This window comes from Ambystoma mexicanum, chromosome 3q (assembly GCF_040938575.1).
Source record: "Ambystoma mexicanum isolate Mex_15411 chromosome 3q, UKY_AmexF1_1, whole genome shotgun sequence".
Lineage (NCBI taxonomy): Eukaryota > Metazoa > Chordata > Amphibia > Caudata > Ambystomatidae > Ambystoma > Ambystoma mexicanum.
This window is the reverse complement of record NC_090926.1, coordinates 408,539,867-408,556,863: the sequence shown is the minus strand read 5'-3', so window position 1 is coordinate 408,556,863 and position 16,997 is coordinate 408,539,867. Positions and strand designations below refer to the sequence as shown.

At 53.8% G+C, this 16,997-nt stretch overlaps 1 protein-coding gene across 1 annotated transcript in view; it reads right to left on the bottom strand.

Annotated features, from left to right (window-relative positions):
• The window catches only part of PCDH12 (protocadherin 12), a 66,073-nt gene extending 49,712 nt beyond the window's left edge, over positions 1 to 16,361 (bottom strand). The window contains exon 1 of the mRNA XM_069654108.1: positions 13,047 to 16,361. Within this exon, the coding sequence (XP_069510209.1) occupies positions 13,047 to 15,995 (2,949 nt within the window). The 5' untranslated portion in view covers positions 15,996 to 16,361. The remainder of the gene's footprint in view (positions 1 to 13,046) is intronic.
• Between the last annotated feature and the right edge of the window lie 636 nt (positions 16,362 to 16,997).

Sequence of the window (16,997 nt, the reverse complement as noted above, 5' to 3'; positions counted from 1 at the left end):
AAAGACTCCCCTGAGCTGGCGTGGTGGGGGGCTAATGGTGCCTTGAGGGGGGATGGCGCCCCGGGCAGTTGCCGGGCCCGTCCTGTCCTAAGGCCGGCCCTGCCTGGGGAAATTAATGCACCCCTGCAATGATAGATTACACATATAAAATCCCTGACAGTCTAAGTTTCCATTCCATCACCAGTTAAATCATGTTTCTTGGTGTTACAGACTTTATAAAACACGGGCAATAGGTACGTATTACATTTGAGTCACCCTCACTGTTGAATGTGTCCAAAACTAGACTAGGGGCGTTATTTGGCCTTAGTGCTGAAATGAGGACTCATCAGTCTCAGAAGATAGCGTATTGGAGGAGTAAGCAATCTGACGCCCCACCCCCCTCCCTCGCCCCGTTTGATATGCACTGGTGAGCAGTGTCAGGATCTGGCACTGATGCAAAGTGTGAGAAGCTAGGGACAGACACTGCGGCATGTCTGGGGTTCTCCCGCTAGTAAAAAGCACAAGAAGATGGCACAGAACTGTGAGAAAAACTGGCACGGCCCGGGTGAGCATTGTGACAAGCCGACAGGCATGTGCAGTGTGCGAAGTTGGGACTAGAGGACAGTGTGAGACGTCCTCACTATTTAGTGGTGTGAGAAGCTGGGACGGATGAGCAGTGTGAGAAACGTACAGCAATTGGTAATTAGCTTAGCTGGCAATGCTAGTCAGTGTGAGAAGCTGGCACTGGTGGGCACTGCGGGACTCGTGCATTAGGGAGCGCAGTGGGGAGTGGCCTCAAACAGAAAGGCATGGCATTGGCTGGCAGTGTGCGAGAAGCTGGGCTGGTGAGCAATCTAAGGGCTGGATATTGGCCAATTGATAAGCAAGCGCTCTTGTGAGGGTCTACCACCGGCGGTGGCCCTGGTGGCAGCGTAACTGCCACTCCTGGGCACTGCGAGAGGAGCTGCTACTGTTGGGCCGCGTGGGAAGCTCTTATTGGTGGACAGTGCGAGATGGATTCTAGTGCCGGTGGGCAGTGGCAATAGTGGGCCATGAGCACCTGTAACCGGAGGCAAGTGCTACACGCTGTACAAGATGGGTGGCTCGTCTTGCTGGTACGGGCAGGCAGTGTGTGACTGTCATTGGTGGCCACTGTGATATGCTCTCCCTGCTTACTAGCGCTAGATTAGTTGGCATTGGTCAGCAATATGAGAAGCGCTAGTGTTAGAAGTGTGAGAGAAGCAAGCAGGCATCAGTGGTTTGTGTCATAATCTCTCAAAAGTGGGCAGTCTGTCACGCTGGGCGGAAGTGTGTTCTACGTTTTCCCCGGTTCAAAGAGCGAGAAACTTACACTGAAAGGCAGAGTGAGACGGGAGGAGGCATGTGTGGCGTTATGATGAGCTGGTAATGTGGGCAGTCTAAAACGTCTTCACTGGTAAGCAGTGGGAGACACTGGTATTGGTGGGCAGTATGAGAGGGCATGTGTGACTGGCAGTGTAGGAGAGAGGCTGGCGCGTGTGGGCAGAGGGGGAGAAGCCTGGATTGGTGAGCAGGGTGAGAAAACGAGCCCGGTGGGCACATAATCTCGCACTGGTAGGCAGTGTGAGTACCTCTCACATGTGGACAGTGGGAGATAGTGGCGCCGATGGCTGGTGTTAGAAGCTGGCACCGGCAAGCCGCTGGGTGCACTGCCTCTGCTGGGCAGAGTGAGAAGCTGTCACTTGTTGATAATGTGTGATAAGTGGTATTAGAATCAGCCTCTAGTAGTGCGAACATGTACTACTCGCATCCGATGTGAGAAGAGTATGTTTGTGATACACTGGTGGGAAGTGTGTGAATCTAAAACTGGAGATCCGTTCGAGAAACAGACGGCTAAGGGCAGTGTGGGTGCACACTGTGGCCCTAATATACAACATGAGGCTTACACTGATGCTGAGGCACAGTATGAGAAGCTGACACTGGTCGACAGTGTGACGAGCTGACACTAGTGGACAGTGTGAAGAGGTAACAGCGTTAAAAGCTGACACTAGTGAACAGTGTGAGAAGCTGACACTGGTGGACAGTGTGAGGAGCTGACACTGGTCGACGGTGTGAGAAGCGGACACTGGTCGACTGCGAGGAGCTGACACTAGTGGGCAGTGTGAATAGCTAACAACATGAGAAGCTATCACTAGTGAACAGCGTGAGGAGCTGAAGCTGGCGGAGAGTGTGAGAAGTGGACACTGGTGGACAGTGTGAGAAGCTAACACTGGTGGACAGTGTGAGGGACTGACACTGGTGAACAGTGTGAGGAGCTGACGATGGTGGATAGTGTGGGGAGGTGACACTGCTGTACAATGGTATGATGAGCTGAAAGTGGTGGAGAGTGCGAGGAGCTGACACTGGTGGCCAGTGTGAGGAGCTGACATTGGTGGACAGTGTGAGAATCTGACACTGGTTGACCATGGGGGAACCGACACTGGTGGACAGTATGACAAGCTGATACTGGTCGCCGTTGTAAGGCGCTGACACTGGTGGAGAATGTGAGCGACTGTCATTGGTGGACAGTGTGAGGATCTGACACTGCTGGACGGTGTGAGGAGCTGACACTGCTGGACGGTGTGAGGAGCTGACGCTAGTGGACGGTGTGAAAGGTGGACAATGGTATGAGAAGCTGAAAGTGGTGGAGAGTGAGAGACGCTGACACTGGTGGACAGTGTGAGAAGCAGAAACTGGTCTCAGGAGCTGACACTGGTGGACAGTGTGAGGAAGGACGCTGGTGGACAGTGTGAGGAGCTGGTGCTGGTTGGCAGTGATAGGAGCTGACGATTGTCGGCAGTGAGAGGATGTGACACTGGTTGACAGTGGGGGAACTTACACTGGTTGACAGTATGAGGCGCTGATACTGGTCGCCAGTGTGAGGCACTGACACTGGTAGAGAGTGTGAGAAGCTGACACTGGTGGACAGTGTGAAGAGCAGACAGCATGTGAAGCTGACACTAGTGAACGCTAGTGGACAGTGTGAGAAGCAGAAACTGGTCTGAGGAGCTGACACTGGTGATCTGTAAGAGGAGATGACACTGGAGGACAGTGGGGTATCTGACACTAGTGGACAGTGCGAGGAGCTGACACTGGTTGACAGTGGGGTATCTGACACTAGTGGACAGTGTGAGGAGCTGACACTGGTAGGCAGTGTGAGGAGCTGCACCGGTGGACAGTGTGAGGAGCTGACACTGGTGGATAGTGTGAGGAGCTGCCACTGGTGGACAGTGTGAGGAGCTGCCACTGGGGGGCAGTGTGAGGAGCTGACAATGGTTGGCCATGTAAGTATCTGTCACTGGCCGAAAGTATGAGGAGCTGATACTAGTGGACAGTGTGAAGAGATGACCGTGTGTGAAGCTGACACTAGTGAACAGCATGAGGAGCTGATGCTAGTGGACAGTGCGAGATGCAGGAACTGGTCTGGGGAGCTGACACTGGTGAACAGTGTGAGAAGTGGACAGTCTGGTGGACTGTGGGAGGAGCTGACCCTGGTGGACAGTGTGAAGAGCTGACACTGGTGGACAGTGTGAAGAGCTGACACTGGTGGACAGTGTGAGAAATGGACACTGGTGGACCATGTAAGAAGCTGACACTGGTGGACAGTGTGAGAAGGTAACACTGGTGAACAGTGTGTGGAGCTGACACTGGTGGACAGTGTGAGGAGCTGAGACTGGTGGACAATGGTATGAGGAGCTGAAACTGGTGGAGAGTGTGAGAAGTTGACATGAGTGGACAGTGAGAGGATCTGACATCGGTGGCCAGTGTGAGGATCTTACACTGAGGATCTTACACTGGTGGCCAGTGTGAGGAGCTGACACTGGTGGACGGTGTGAAAGGTGGACAATGGATGAGGATCTGAAACTGGTGTAGAATGTGGGACGCTGACCCTGGTGGACAGTGTGAGGAGCTGACACTGGCGGACAGTGTGAGGAGCTGACACTGGTGGGTAGTGTGAGGAGCTGACACTGGTGGACAATGGTATGAGGAGCTGAATCTGGTGGAGACTGTGAGGAGCTGATACTGCTAGCCAGTGTGAGGATCTGACACTGGTGGACGGTGTGAGGGACTGACACTGGCGGACAGTGTGAGGAGCTGACACTGGTAGGTAGTGTGAGGAGCTGACACTGGTGGACAATAGAATGAGGAGCTGAAATGGTAGAGAGTGCAAGATGCTGACACTGGTGGACAGTGCAAGGAGCTTACACTGGTAGGCAGTGCGAGAAGCTGACACTGGTTGACAATGGGGTAACTGACACTCATGAACATTCTGAGGAGCTGACACTGGTGGGCACTGTGAGGAGCTGATGCTGGTGGCAATGTGAGGAGCTGACGATGGCGGGCAGTGCGAGGAGCTGACAATGGTCGGCAGTATGAGGAGCTGATACTGGTAGAGAGTGTGAAGATCTGACAGTGTGTGAAGCTGACACTAGCGAACAGCATGAGGAGCTGATGCTAGTGGGCAGTGTGAGATGCAGGAACTGGTCTGGGGAGCTGACATTGGTGAATAGTGTGCAAAGTGGACAGTCTGGTGGACGGTGGGAAGATCTGACACTGGTGGACAGTGTGAAGAGCTGACACTGGTGGACATGTGAGAAGTGGACACTTGTGGACTATGGGAGAAGCTGACACTGGGGTACCCTGTGAGAAGCTGACACTGGTGGACAGTGTGAAAAAGTAACACTGGTGGACAGTGTGAGGGACTGACACTGGTGGACAGTGTGAGGAGCGGACACTGGTGGGTAGTGTGAGGAGCTGACACTGGTGGACAATGGTAGGAGGAGCTGAAACTGGTGGAGAGTGTGAGAAGCTGACACGAGTGGACAGTGAGAGGAGCTGACACTGGTGGACAGTGTGAGGATCTGACACTGGTGGTGAGTGTGTGGGGCTGACACTGGTGGTGAGTGTGTGGAGCTGACGCTGGTGGACAGTGTGAGGAGCTGACACTGGTGGGTAGTGTGAGGAGCTGACTCTGGTGGACAATGGTATGAGGAGCTGAAACTGGAGGAGAGTGTGAGAAGCTGACACGAGTGGACAGTGTGAAGAGCTGATACTGCTAGCCAGTGTGAGGGTCTGACACGGGTGGATGGTGTGAGGAGCGTACGCCGGTGGACAGTGTGAAATGTGGACAATGGTATGAGGAGCTGAAATGGTAGAGAGTGCGAGATGCTGACACTGGTGGACAGTGCAAGGAGCTGACACTGGTGGACAGTGCAAGGAGCTCACACTGGTAGGCAGTGCGAGAAGCCCACACTGGTTGACAGTGGGGTAACTGACACTCATGGACATTCTGAGGAGCTGAAACTGGTGGGCAGTGTGAGGAGCTGACACTGGTGGGCAGTGTGAGGAGATGACACTGGTGGGCAGTCTGAGGAGCTGATGCTGGTGGCAATGTGAGGAGCTGACAATGGCGGGCAGTGTGAGGAGCTGACAATGGTCGGCAGTATGAGGAGCTGATACTGGTGGACAGTGTGAAGAGCTGACAATGTGTGTAGCTGACACTAGTGAACAGCATGAGGAGCTGATGCTAGTGGACAGTGTGAGATGCAGGAACTGGTCTGGGGGAGCTGACATTGGTGAACAGTGTGAGAAGTGGACAGTCTGGTGGTCGGTGGGAGGAGCTGACACTGGTGGACAGTGTGAAGAGCTGACATTGGTGGACATGTGAGAAGTGGACAGTCTGGTGGACTGTGGGAGAAGCTGACACTGGTGGACAGTGTGAAAAGGTAACACGGGTGGACAGTGTGAGGGACTGACACTGGTGGACAGTGTGAGGAGCGGACACTGGTGGACAGTGTGAGGAGCGGACACTGATGGGTAGTGTGAGGAGCTGACACTGGTGGACAATGGTATGAAGAGCTGAAACTGGTGGAGAGTGTGAGAAGCTGACACGAGTGGACAGTGAGAGGAGCTGACACTGGTGGACAGTGTGAGGATCTGACACTGGTGGTCATTGTGTGGAGCTGACACTGGTGGACGGTGTGAGGAGCTGACACTGGTGGACGGTGTGAAAGGTGGACAATGGTATGAGGAGCTGAAACTGGTGTAGAATGTGGGACGCTGACACTAGTGGACAGTGTGAGGGACTGACACTGGTGAACAGTGTGAGGAGCTGACACTGGTGGGTAGTGTGAGGAGCTGACACTGGTGGACAATGGCATGAGGAGCTGAAACTGGTAGAGAGTGTGAGAAGCTGACACGAGTGGACAGTGTGAGGAGCTGATACTGCTAGCCAGTGTGAGGATCTGACACTGGTGGACGGTATGAGGAGCGTACACTGGTGGACAGTGTGTAATGTGGACAATGGTATGAGGAGCTGAAATGGTAGAGAGTGCGAGATGCTGACACTGGTGGACAGTGCAAGGAGCTGACACTGGTGGACAGTGCAAGGAGCTCACACTGGTAGGCAGTGCGAGAAGCTGACACTGGTTGACCGTGGGGTAACTGACACTCATGGACATTCTGAGGAGCTGACACTGATGGGCAGTGTGAGGAGCTGACACTGGTGGGCAAGTTGAGGAGCTGATTCTGGTGGCAATGTGAGGAGCTGACGATGGCGGGCAGTGATAGGAGCTGACACTGGTGGACAATGGTATGAGGAGCTGAAATTGGTGGAGAGTGTGAGAAGCTGACACGAGTGGACAGTGAGAGGAGCTGACACTGGTGGACAGTGTGAGGATCTGACACTGGTGGTCATTGTGTGGAGCTGACACTGGTGGACGGTGTGAGGAGCTGACACTGGTGGACGGTGTGAAAGGTGGAAAATGGTATGAGGAGCTGAAACTGGTGTAGAATGTGGGACGCTGACACTAGTGGACAGTGTGAGGGACTGACACTGGTGAACAGTGTGAGGAGCTGACACTGGTGGGTAGTGTGAGGAGCTGACACTGGTGGACAATGGCATGAGGAGCTGAAACTGGTAGAGTGTGTGAGAAGCTGACACGAGTGGACAGTGTGAGGAGCTGATACTGCTAGCCAGTGTGAGGATCTGACACTGGTGGACGGTATGAGGAGCGTACACTGGTGGACAGTGTGTAATGTGGACAATGGTATGAGGAGCTGAAATGGTAGAGAGTGCAAGATGCTGACACTGGTGGACAGTGCAAGGAGCTGACACTGGTGGACAGTGCAAGGAGCTCACACTGGTAGGCAGTGCGAGAAGCTGACACTGCTTGACAGTGGGGTAACTGACACTCATGGACATTCTGAGGAGCTGACACTGGTGGGCAGTGTGAGGAGCTGACACTGGTGGGCAGTGTGAGGAGCTGATTCTGGTGGCAATGTGAGGAGCTGACGATGGCGGGCAGTGTGAGGAGCTGACAATGGCCGGCAGTATGAGGAGCTGATACTGGTGGACAGTGTGAAGAGCTGACAGTGTGTGAAGCTGACACTAGTGAACAGCACGAGGAGCTGATGCTAGTGGACAGTGTGAGATGCAGGAACTGGTCTGGGGGAGCTGACACTGGTGAACAGTGTGAGAAGTGGACAGTCTGGTGGACGATGGGAGGAGCGGACACTGGTGGACAGTGTGAAGAGCTGACACTGGTGGACATGTGAGAAGTGGACACTTGTGGACTGTGGGAGAAACTGACACTGGTGGACCGTGTGAGAAGCTGACACTGGTGGACAGTGTGAAAAGGTAACACTGGTGGACAGTGTGAGGATCTGACACTGGTGGACGGTGTGAGGAGCTTAGGCTGGTGGACAGTGTGAAATGTGGACAATGGTATGAGGAGCTGAAACTGGCAGAGAGTGCGAGATGCTGACACTGGTGGACAGTGCAAGGAGCTGACACTGGTCGACAGTGCAAGGATCTTACACTGGTAGGCAGTGCGAGAAGCTGACACTGGTTGACAGTGGGGTAGCTGACACTCGTGGACATTCTGAGGATCTGACACTGGTGGACGGTATGAGGAGCGCACGCTGGTGGACAGTGTGAAATGTGGACAATGGTATGAGGAGCTGAAATGGTAGAGAGTGTGAGATGCTGACACTGGTGGACAGTGTGAGGAGCTGATGCTGGTGGCAATGTGAGGAGCTGACGATGGCAGGCAGTGTGAGGAGCTGACAATGGTCGGCAGTATGAGGAGCTGATACTGGTGGACAGTGTGAGATGCAGGAACTGGTCTGGGGGAGCTGACACTGGTGAACAGTGTGAGAAGTGGACAGTCTGGTGGACGGTGGGAGGAGCTGACACTGGTGGACAGTGTGAAGAGCTGACACAGGTGGACATGTGAGAAGTGGACACTTGTGGACTGTGGGAGAAGCTGACACTGGTGGACCGTGTGAGAAGCTGACACTGGTGGACAGTGTGAAAAGGTAACACTGGTGGACAGTGTGAGGGACTGACACTGGTGGACAGTGTGAGGAGCGGACACTGGTGGGTAGTGTGAGGAGCTGACACTGGTGGACTAGGGTATGAGGAGCTGAAACTGGTGGAGAGTGTGAGAAGCTGACACGAGTGGACAGTGAGAGGAGCTGACACTGGTGGACAGTGTGAGGATCTGACACTGGTGGTCAGTGTGTGGAGCTGACGCTGGTGGACGGTGTGAGGAGCTGACGCTGGTGGACAGTGTGAAAGGTGGACAATGGTATGAGGAGCTGAAACTGGTGTAGAATGTGGGACGCTGACACTGGTGGACAGTGTGAGGGACTGACACTGGTGAACAGTGTGAGGAGCTGACACTGGTGGGTAGTGTGAGGAGCTGACACTGGTGGACAATGGTACGAGGAGCTGAAACTGGTAGAGAGTGTGAGAAGCTGACACGAGTGGACAGTGTGAGGATCTGATACTGCTAGCCAGTGTGAGGATCTGACACTGGTGGACGGTGTGAGGAGCTTAGGCTGGTGGACAGTGTGAAATGTGGATAATGATATGAGGAGCTGAAACTGGGAGAGAGTGCGAGATGCTGACACTGGTGGACAGTGCAAGAAGCTGACACTGGTGGACAGTGCAAGGAGCCTACACTGGTAGGCAGTGCAAGAAGCTGACACTGGTTGACAGTGGGGTAGCTGACACTCGTGTACATTCTGAGGAGCTGACACTGGTGGGCAGTGTGAGGAGCTGACACTGGTGGGCAGTGTGAGGAGCTGGTGCTGGTGTCAATGTGAGGAGCTGACGATGGCGGGCAGTGTGAGGAGCTGACAATGGTCGGCAGTGTGAGGATCTGACACTGGTTGACAGTGGGGGAACTGGCACTGGTGACAGTATGAGGAGCTGATACTGCTGGCCAGTGTGAAGCGCTGACAATGGCGAACAAAGGGGGAGCTGACACTGGTGGACAGTGTGAGGGACTGACATTGGTGGACAGTGTGAGGAGCGGACGCTGGTTGACAGTGGGGTAGCTTATACTAGTGGGCAGTGTGAGGAGCTGACCCTGGTGGACAGGTTGAGGAGCCGGCGCTGGTGGACAATGTGAGTCGCTGACACTGGTGGACAGTGTGAGAAGCTGACACTAGTGGACAGTGTGTAGAGCTGACACTGGTGGACAGTGTGAGGAACTGATGCTGGTGGCAATATGAGGAGCTGACGATAGTCGGCAGTGTGAAGATCTGACACTGGTTGACTGCGGGGGATCTGTCACTGGTGGGCAGTTTGAGGAGCTGACGCTGGTCGACGTTGTGAAAGCTGGACAATGGTATGAGGAGCGGAAACTGGTGGAGAGTGAGAGACGCTGACACTGGTGGGCAATGTGAGTCGCTGACACTGGTGGACAGTGTGAGAAGCTGACACTAGTGGATAGTGTGTGGAGCTGACACTGTTGGACAGTGTGAGGATCTGACACTCGTGGATAGTGTGAGGATCTGACACTCGTGGATAGTGTGTGGAGCTGACAATGGTGGACAGTATGAGGAGCTGACACTGGTGGGCAGTGTGAGGAACTGACACTGGTGGGCATTATGAGGAGTTGACAGTGGTGGCCAGTGCGAGAAGCAGTCACTGGTTGACAGTGTGAGAAGCCAGGGATTCCGGGTGGTGTGAGAGTGATGGACAGTGGGAACATCTAGCACCGGCGGTCCGGAGGAATCTCGCACTGATGGGCAGCGTGAGAGCTCCCTAAAGTGTAATGGGCAGGGGCGGGCACACTATTAATCGGTGACGCGTGTGTTCATCAGGTGTTGTTGATTCTGAGTATCCTAGGGGGATTGGTCTGAGGAGTAAGGGCATATCCTCTAACAATGTTTGGGCCAGGATCTGTGGGGGCAAGCTGGACCTCTGTTCACGCCTTACCCAACAGATATCTTTGAGAGTTACTGGGCACCTCCCAGAATGCAACATTGTGGGTTGTTGGACTCTGACCTTTGTTTGACTGTTGGCAAAGGAAGTGTGTCACTGCCACACATGTTCAGGCAGTCTTCCGAATTATCCCTCATGAGGTGTTTCAAAGAATTAACTTTCTGCTGGGGGTCCACTCACCAGGACCCAGGAGTTACTGCTGCTTCAGTTTCATACAGAAATGGCTCGACTCGCGGTTTCCAAGAGGCTATTTTTGCCACCAGTTCTGAGGTTTTGGACTCTGCATGCAGACCCGCGTAGAACTGTGTTTCGATGCAATGACCCAGCAGTCAAATTATGGGAACATGTAGTTCCACGCAAGGGAGATCTCCACGGCCGTAACGGTTTTTGGGAAACCTGTAATCACCTGCAGGTGTGATGATTATTCCCGAGTTTCCCCTTGTCGACCCTCGCCTCCCCGCTGCCCTTCCTTGATCGGGTTTACACTACGGGCACGTGCGTATATGTTTCATGGACTGGACGGGGGCTACATGACACTAAAGAAGTGGACAGCATGAGATTCTGGCACCACTAGACAGTTCGAGAAATGGCCGCTAGCAGGCAGTGTGAGGAGCTGGCGCTGGTGGGCAATGTGGGCACTGGTGGGCAATGTGAACAATGGAAGTGGAGAGCATCATGAGTAAATCACTGCCGAATAGTGTGAGGAGCTGGCCCTGGTGGGCAATGTGGGCACTGGTGGGCAATGTGAACAATGGAAGTGGAGAGCATCATGAGTAAATCACTCTGCCGAGCAGTGTGAGGAGCTGGCCCTGGTGGGCAATGTGGGTACTGGTGGGCAATGTGAACAATGGAAGTGGAGAGTATCGTGAGGGAATCACAGTGTGAGGAGCTGGCACTGGTGGGCAATGTGAACAATGGAAGTGGAGAGCATCATGAGTAAATCACTCTGCCGAGCAGTGTGAGGAGCTGGCCCTGGTGGGCAATGTGGGCACTGGTGGGCAATGTGAACAATGGAAGTGGAGAGCATCATGAGTAAATCACTCTGCCGAGCAGTGTGAGGAGCTAGCCCTGGTGGGCAATGTGGGCACTGGTGGGCAATGTGAACAATGGAAGTGGAGAGCATCGTGAGGAAATCACAGTGCAAGGAGCTGGCACTGGTGGGCAATGTGAGCAATGAAAGTGGAGAGCATTGTGAGGAAACCACTCTTCCGGGCAGTGTGAGGAGCTGGCCATGGTGGGCATTGTGGGCACTGGTGGGCAATGTGAACAATGGAAGTGGAGAGCATCATGAGTAAATCACTCTGCCGAGCAGTGTGAGGAGCTGCCCCTGGTGGGCAATGTGGGCACTGGTGGGCAATGTGAACGATGGAAGTGGAGAGTATCGTGAGGGAATCACAGTGTGAGGAGCTGGCACTCGTGGGCAATGTGAACAATGGAAGTGAAGAGCATTGTGAGGAAACCACTCTGCCGGACAGTGTGAGGAGCTGGCACTAGTGGGCAATGTGAACAATGGAAGTTTAGAGCATTGTGAGGAAACCACTCTGCCGGGCAGTGTGAGTAGCTGGCACTGGTGGGCAATGTGAACAATGGAAGTGGAGGGCAATGTGAACAATGGAAGTGAAGAGCATTGTGAGGAAACCACTCTGCCGGGCAGTGTGAGGAGCTGGCACTGGTGGGCTGTGTGAACAATGGAAGTGGAGAGCATTGTGAGGAAACCACTCTGCCGGGCAGTGTGAGGAGCTGGCACTGGTGGCCAATGTGAACAATGGAAGTGGAGAGCATTGTGAGGAAACCACTCTGCCGGACAGTGAGAGACTTTCTTTGGTGGATAGTAGGCAAGGGATGGTGGCACTAGTAGACAGTGTAAGGGGCTGGCACTTGTGGGGAGTGGGAGCAGCGCACACACGTGGGTAGTGCGAGGAGTGTCTCAAGAGTGAGCCATTTGAGGGCTCACACTCATGGACAGTATGAGAAGCACACAGTTGTGAGCAGATACTGGTGTCCACTGGGTGCAGCTGGCGTGGGCAGTACAGGCAGACAGTCCTGCTGGGTTGTGTGAGTGGCGGACACTGCTGTGCAATGTAAGGTGCTGACAAGGGTGGGCACTATGAGGGTTGGACAGAGCAGACAATGTTGCAAGCTTTCACTGGTGCCGTGTGCAACGCTGTACACGCGTGGGGTGTGCGAAGCTCTCGCTGATGGGCAATGTTTGATGATGGCACTTGTGGGCAGTGTGGGAAGCGGGTCCTGGAGGGTGTGCAGCGTTAAAAGATGACGCTTGCGCAGTGTGAGAAACGCACTGTTTGACGGTGTCAGAAGCTTGCACTTATGGGAAGGATAGCAATCTTGCCTGATGGTCAGTGCGGTGCACAATACAATGCATTCACGATGGGTGAACATTTGAAACTTCCCCAGTCTGAGCCTGCAGTCTGTACACACATTCCAAAAGTAGGCGATGACGTGCCTATCATCTTTACTAGTAGGAACCCAAAGGGGTGTACAACGTGAGATGGGGTATTGTTACTCTGGATGCACTACATACAAATGAATTGGAACATTGACAGTTACGTTTGTGCCTCTGAAAAGCTGATAAGGCTGCGATAGAATACCATGGTGGGCTTCGACTGACTCTATCCCAGCCCTGCCAGCCTTTCAAAGACAGGCAAAGCCTAACGTGACGCTGCTCTGCCGACCGGCGAAAGTTGTCAGCAAGGCGTCTCTCCACTCCTACACCACAGACTTGTGCTGCCTGATATAAAGGTTCAACATTTACCCCCAAAAGGCTGAGTCTGAGCTCCCTCTCGGGGCCTACCTGAACGTGGGGCGAATCCATGGTCAGCTCCACTCGCTCCCGCTCGGCTAAGGCTGCCATGGACAGCCTCACCAGGCTCCGCATGATCTGCTGCCGTGGATCTCTCTCGGCCCGAGCCCTGGCGTCTGTGTTCTTCTGCCGCCTGAGGGTGGCCCCAGATCCTGGGACCAGGAGTGCCCCGTCTGAGACCACTGGCTCCAGGCTCTGCTCGCCTTCCAGCCTGACCTGCGGGCTGCCGGGGTTTGTCAGGATTTTGGGCGAGGACCTCAGCGTCTCCTGTGGTGCCAAGTTCTCCCTGGATGCAGCCCGTTGCCTTTGGTACTGTAGAGTACGGTAGGCCGAGGAAGGGAAATTGAAGGGATCCAAGTTCTCCTGGTTGCTGTCGAAAGCTTCCTGGTTGACTTGATTCCGGAGCGTGCGGTACAATGTCGGTGTCAAGTGGAATGGGGTCTGAAGAGGGGAGTCCCCAGGGACTTCTGTGCCCACTTCTCGGGACAGAGCCTCATTGCCTGGAGGGCATTCCACGCTATTGCTCTGCTCCTCCTGTTGACTTCGTAGCGCTGGCACCAAGAGGATGTCTGCTTTCTGGATCTGCCTCTGGGGCCTCTTTGGCTGTTGCCGGTAGGTCGATTCGGCCTCTCGGCAGTTGTAGGCTTGGCTCTCCTTCCTATCAGTCCTGCATATGGACATGAGCAACACCAAAATCAGGAGAAAGACAGCTAGAAGCACGGCTAGGCAGATGACGGTCACCACGGAAGGACTCAGTTTACCAGACTCGGCCGAGTTCCTCAAGTGCTCCAAGTGGTTGCTGAAGGTGAATGTTAGAAGGGCTTGAGTGTGGAGTGATGGGTCTCCCTGGTCTTCCACCTGTATCGTCAGCTCACAGGATCTGCCAATCAGGCTGCTGGCGTTGCTCATGTTTAGATACACTTGCCCAAGCCGCCGATCCAGGTGAAACAAACCAGCCTCATTCCCTTTCAGGATGTGGTAGACCAAGGCACCGTTCAGGCCTGAGTCTGCATCACTGGCCATGATATTGAGTATTGGATAGGAATTGGACCCGATATCCGGTATCATCTCTGCTTCAGCCAGCACATTGGTAACAGCTGTGAAATAGCCAGTCCTGCTGTGACTGGCCTTCTCTGCAGAGGTCAGCAGGAGACCTGATTCTGGGTTCACCATTACCGTGATACTGGCCTTGCCGCCCTTCAGCACCGGCTGCACAACCACTGGGTGATTATCATTTTCGTCCTGCAGGTTGATCATCACAGGGACAGTAGAGGACAAGCTTGGTTGACCCCCATCTTCTGCGCGGACCATGAATTCCAACCTTGCCCCCATTTCAAAGTCTAGTGGCTTGAGTGCAAAGACTTCACCAGTTGTGGGGTCCACCGATACCCACCTTGAAATATGGCTGCCCCAAGCAACAGAATCTGGGATGCTGAAGGTAATTCTCCCATTAGGCCCAATATCAGCGTCCTTTGCCGAAATGGTGAGTAGGTGGGTACGGGGTGGGTTGTTTTCTGCGACAGATGCCTGATAAGCATTCTTGTCAAATAAGGGGGAGTTGTCGTTGGCATCGCTGATATGGATGGTCAAGTCTTTGGTGGCGCTGCATGGTGGGTCTCCTTTGTCTTGAGCGTGAACCGTCAGATTGTACTCTGCCAAGCGCTCCCTGTCTAGAGAGCTGTTGGTCAATAGAATGTAACTGTTACCATTTGTCCTTTTCAACCGGAAATGTCCATGGTCTTGCTGCAGTTGACACTCCACTTGCCCATTCTCCCCCGCGTCTGGGTCGCTTGCTGTTATCAAGGCAACAAAGCTGTCCTTCGGGAGAGCCTCAGAGACCAGCGGGACGTGGGAGTGCTGAGAAGCCCACGTGACGTGGATCTGTGGACTGTTATCATTAACATCCAGGACCTTGATCAGGACTTTGCAGTGGGCAGGAATAGGATTTGGTCCCAAGTCCCGGGCTTGGACATCCACCTCATAAACACGCCTTTCTTCGTAGTCTAGGGGCCCATTCAATGCAATGCTACCGGTCTTTGGGTCCAAGCTGAAGGTGTCGAGTACCGTGGAAGGGACGTGCTTGCTAAATGAGTATTCTACCTCTCCATTGGGGCCCTGGTCGGGATCCGTGGCTGTGACATTGATCAGTAGAGTCCCAGGCAGAGCGTTTTCAGAGATCTCCAAGGACAGAGAGCTTTCTGCAAACACAGGGCTGTTGTCGTTGGAGTCCAGCACATGTATCCTTATCAAGGTTGTGCCTGATTTCCCTGGTACGCCGTGGTCCAGTGCGGTTAACACAAGCTTGAACGATGACTGCAGCTCTCTGTCCAGTTCTTTAATGACCACCAATTCAGCATGCTTGGTGCTGTCGGAACTTGAGATGACGTCCAACGCAAAGTGTTCGCTGGGAGACAATGAGTACTCTTGCAAGGCATTGGCGCCACAATCGGGGTCCCAGGCACGGTCCAAAGGGATCCTCGTCTGCAGAGCCGCACTTTCGGAGATTTCCAGCTCCACCTCTGCCTTTGGAAATTGTGGCTGGTGGTCGTTGACGTCCAAGACCTCGATCTCCACGTGGATGAGTGCCAGGGCCTTTGTGGCGAGCACATCGAAGGAGACGAGGCAGGAGTGTTGCAAGTGGCAGAGCTGTTCTCTGTCGAGGCGCCCAGTGGTGAAGATGGAGCCGTCCGTGGAGCCCACTTGCACATGGAGCAAACCGGGAAGCCGCATGAGCTTGAACTCTTCATCCGGGCGTTCCTTCCAACCCAGGTCCTGTGGTAAGGTCCCGATCGTTGTGCCCATGGGGACTTCTTCATAGACGGTGTACCTCTTTGTGAAAGATGTTCCCTCCTCGCCATCCACCAGCAGACCAGACCAGGGCATTAGCACGAGGACAAAGGCCCCCCACAGTAAGTCCTTGGCTGACAAAGACATCTTCATACACCTGATGAGTCAGGGGTAGAAACCCGTGGCTGGTGTCAAGAGGATCAATTTTCTTGTTTTCCGTAATTCAGATTTTGGCCTTTGGGATTGAGAATCCGTTTTCGTCCGTCTGGGGCACGTGATGGTGGTCCAGCTGGTGGGTTCGGGGATCAGTCTGTGCCTGTCTGCGGGCTCAGCTTCGGATCCATCTCTAAGGTGCGCGGGTGGAAGCTTCTGGAAGCAGGGCCGGCTGTGTGGACTTGCCGGCTGAAACACAGCGCTCGACCTAAGAGCCGATATTCTCCCGGATCCCCGTGCCTGGGAGCCTGCCGCTGCCCTGCACATCCTAGAGAGGACCCACAATTGTGAGGTTTGGGAGGAAGGAAAAACCCATCTGTTTTAGGAAGTGCCACATGACACATCGCCCAATGAGGCCAAGCGAGGCGGCTGCTCTCCCAGGGAAACCCCACCTACAGGAGGGAGAGGAAGGAAACACCGGGACCTTTCAGTGCGCGTGTTGTGAACTCCTTTGTTAAAGTGTCTTGTAAAGGGTCAGAATGTTAGGTTATGTTTTGTTAGTTGCTTCTATAACGCTTTGCTCAGCTATTAAGCCACATGAAAGCGCTCAGAACCAACAGGAGAGACGGGGGAAAGAGAGTTGCAGAGAGAAAAGACGCAACATATTAATTTGGTTGTATACTGTTTTACACCACTGTCAGGCAATCTTAATGCACTGAGGGAGAAGAGAAGGGGAAGAGAAATGCTGGGAGTGAGATGTTCTTGCTCGGTGTTTACGTGCGATATTCGTATTTTTCTCCCTGTGTGGTGGATATGCCTCTGCTAGGCACATGCGCCCCCTCAGTCTGAATGACACTGTTATGTGTCCATCTGCTATTCTGTATATGTGCCTTTTTGTCATATAGGTCACCGCTCAGGATATATGTGACTCATAAGTGTATTTTTTCCTGGTCAGTCTATATATCCATCGTCTCTGAATATCTGTCGCTGCTCCGTGTATAT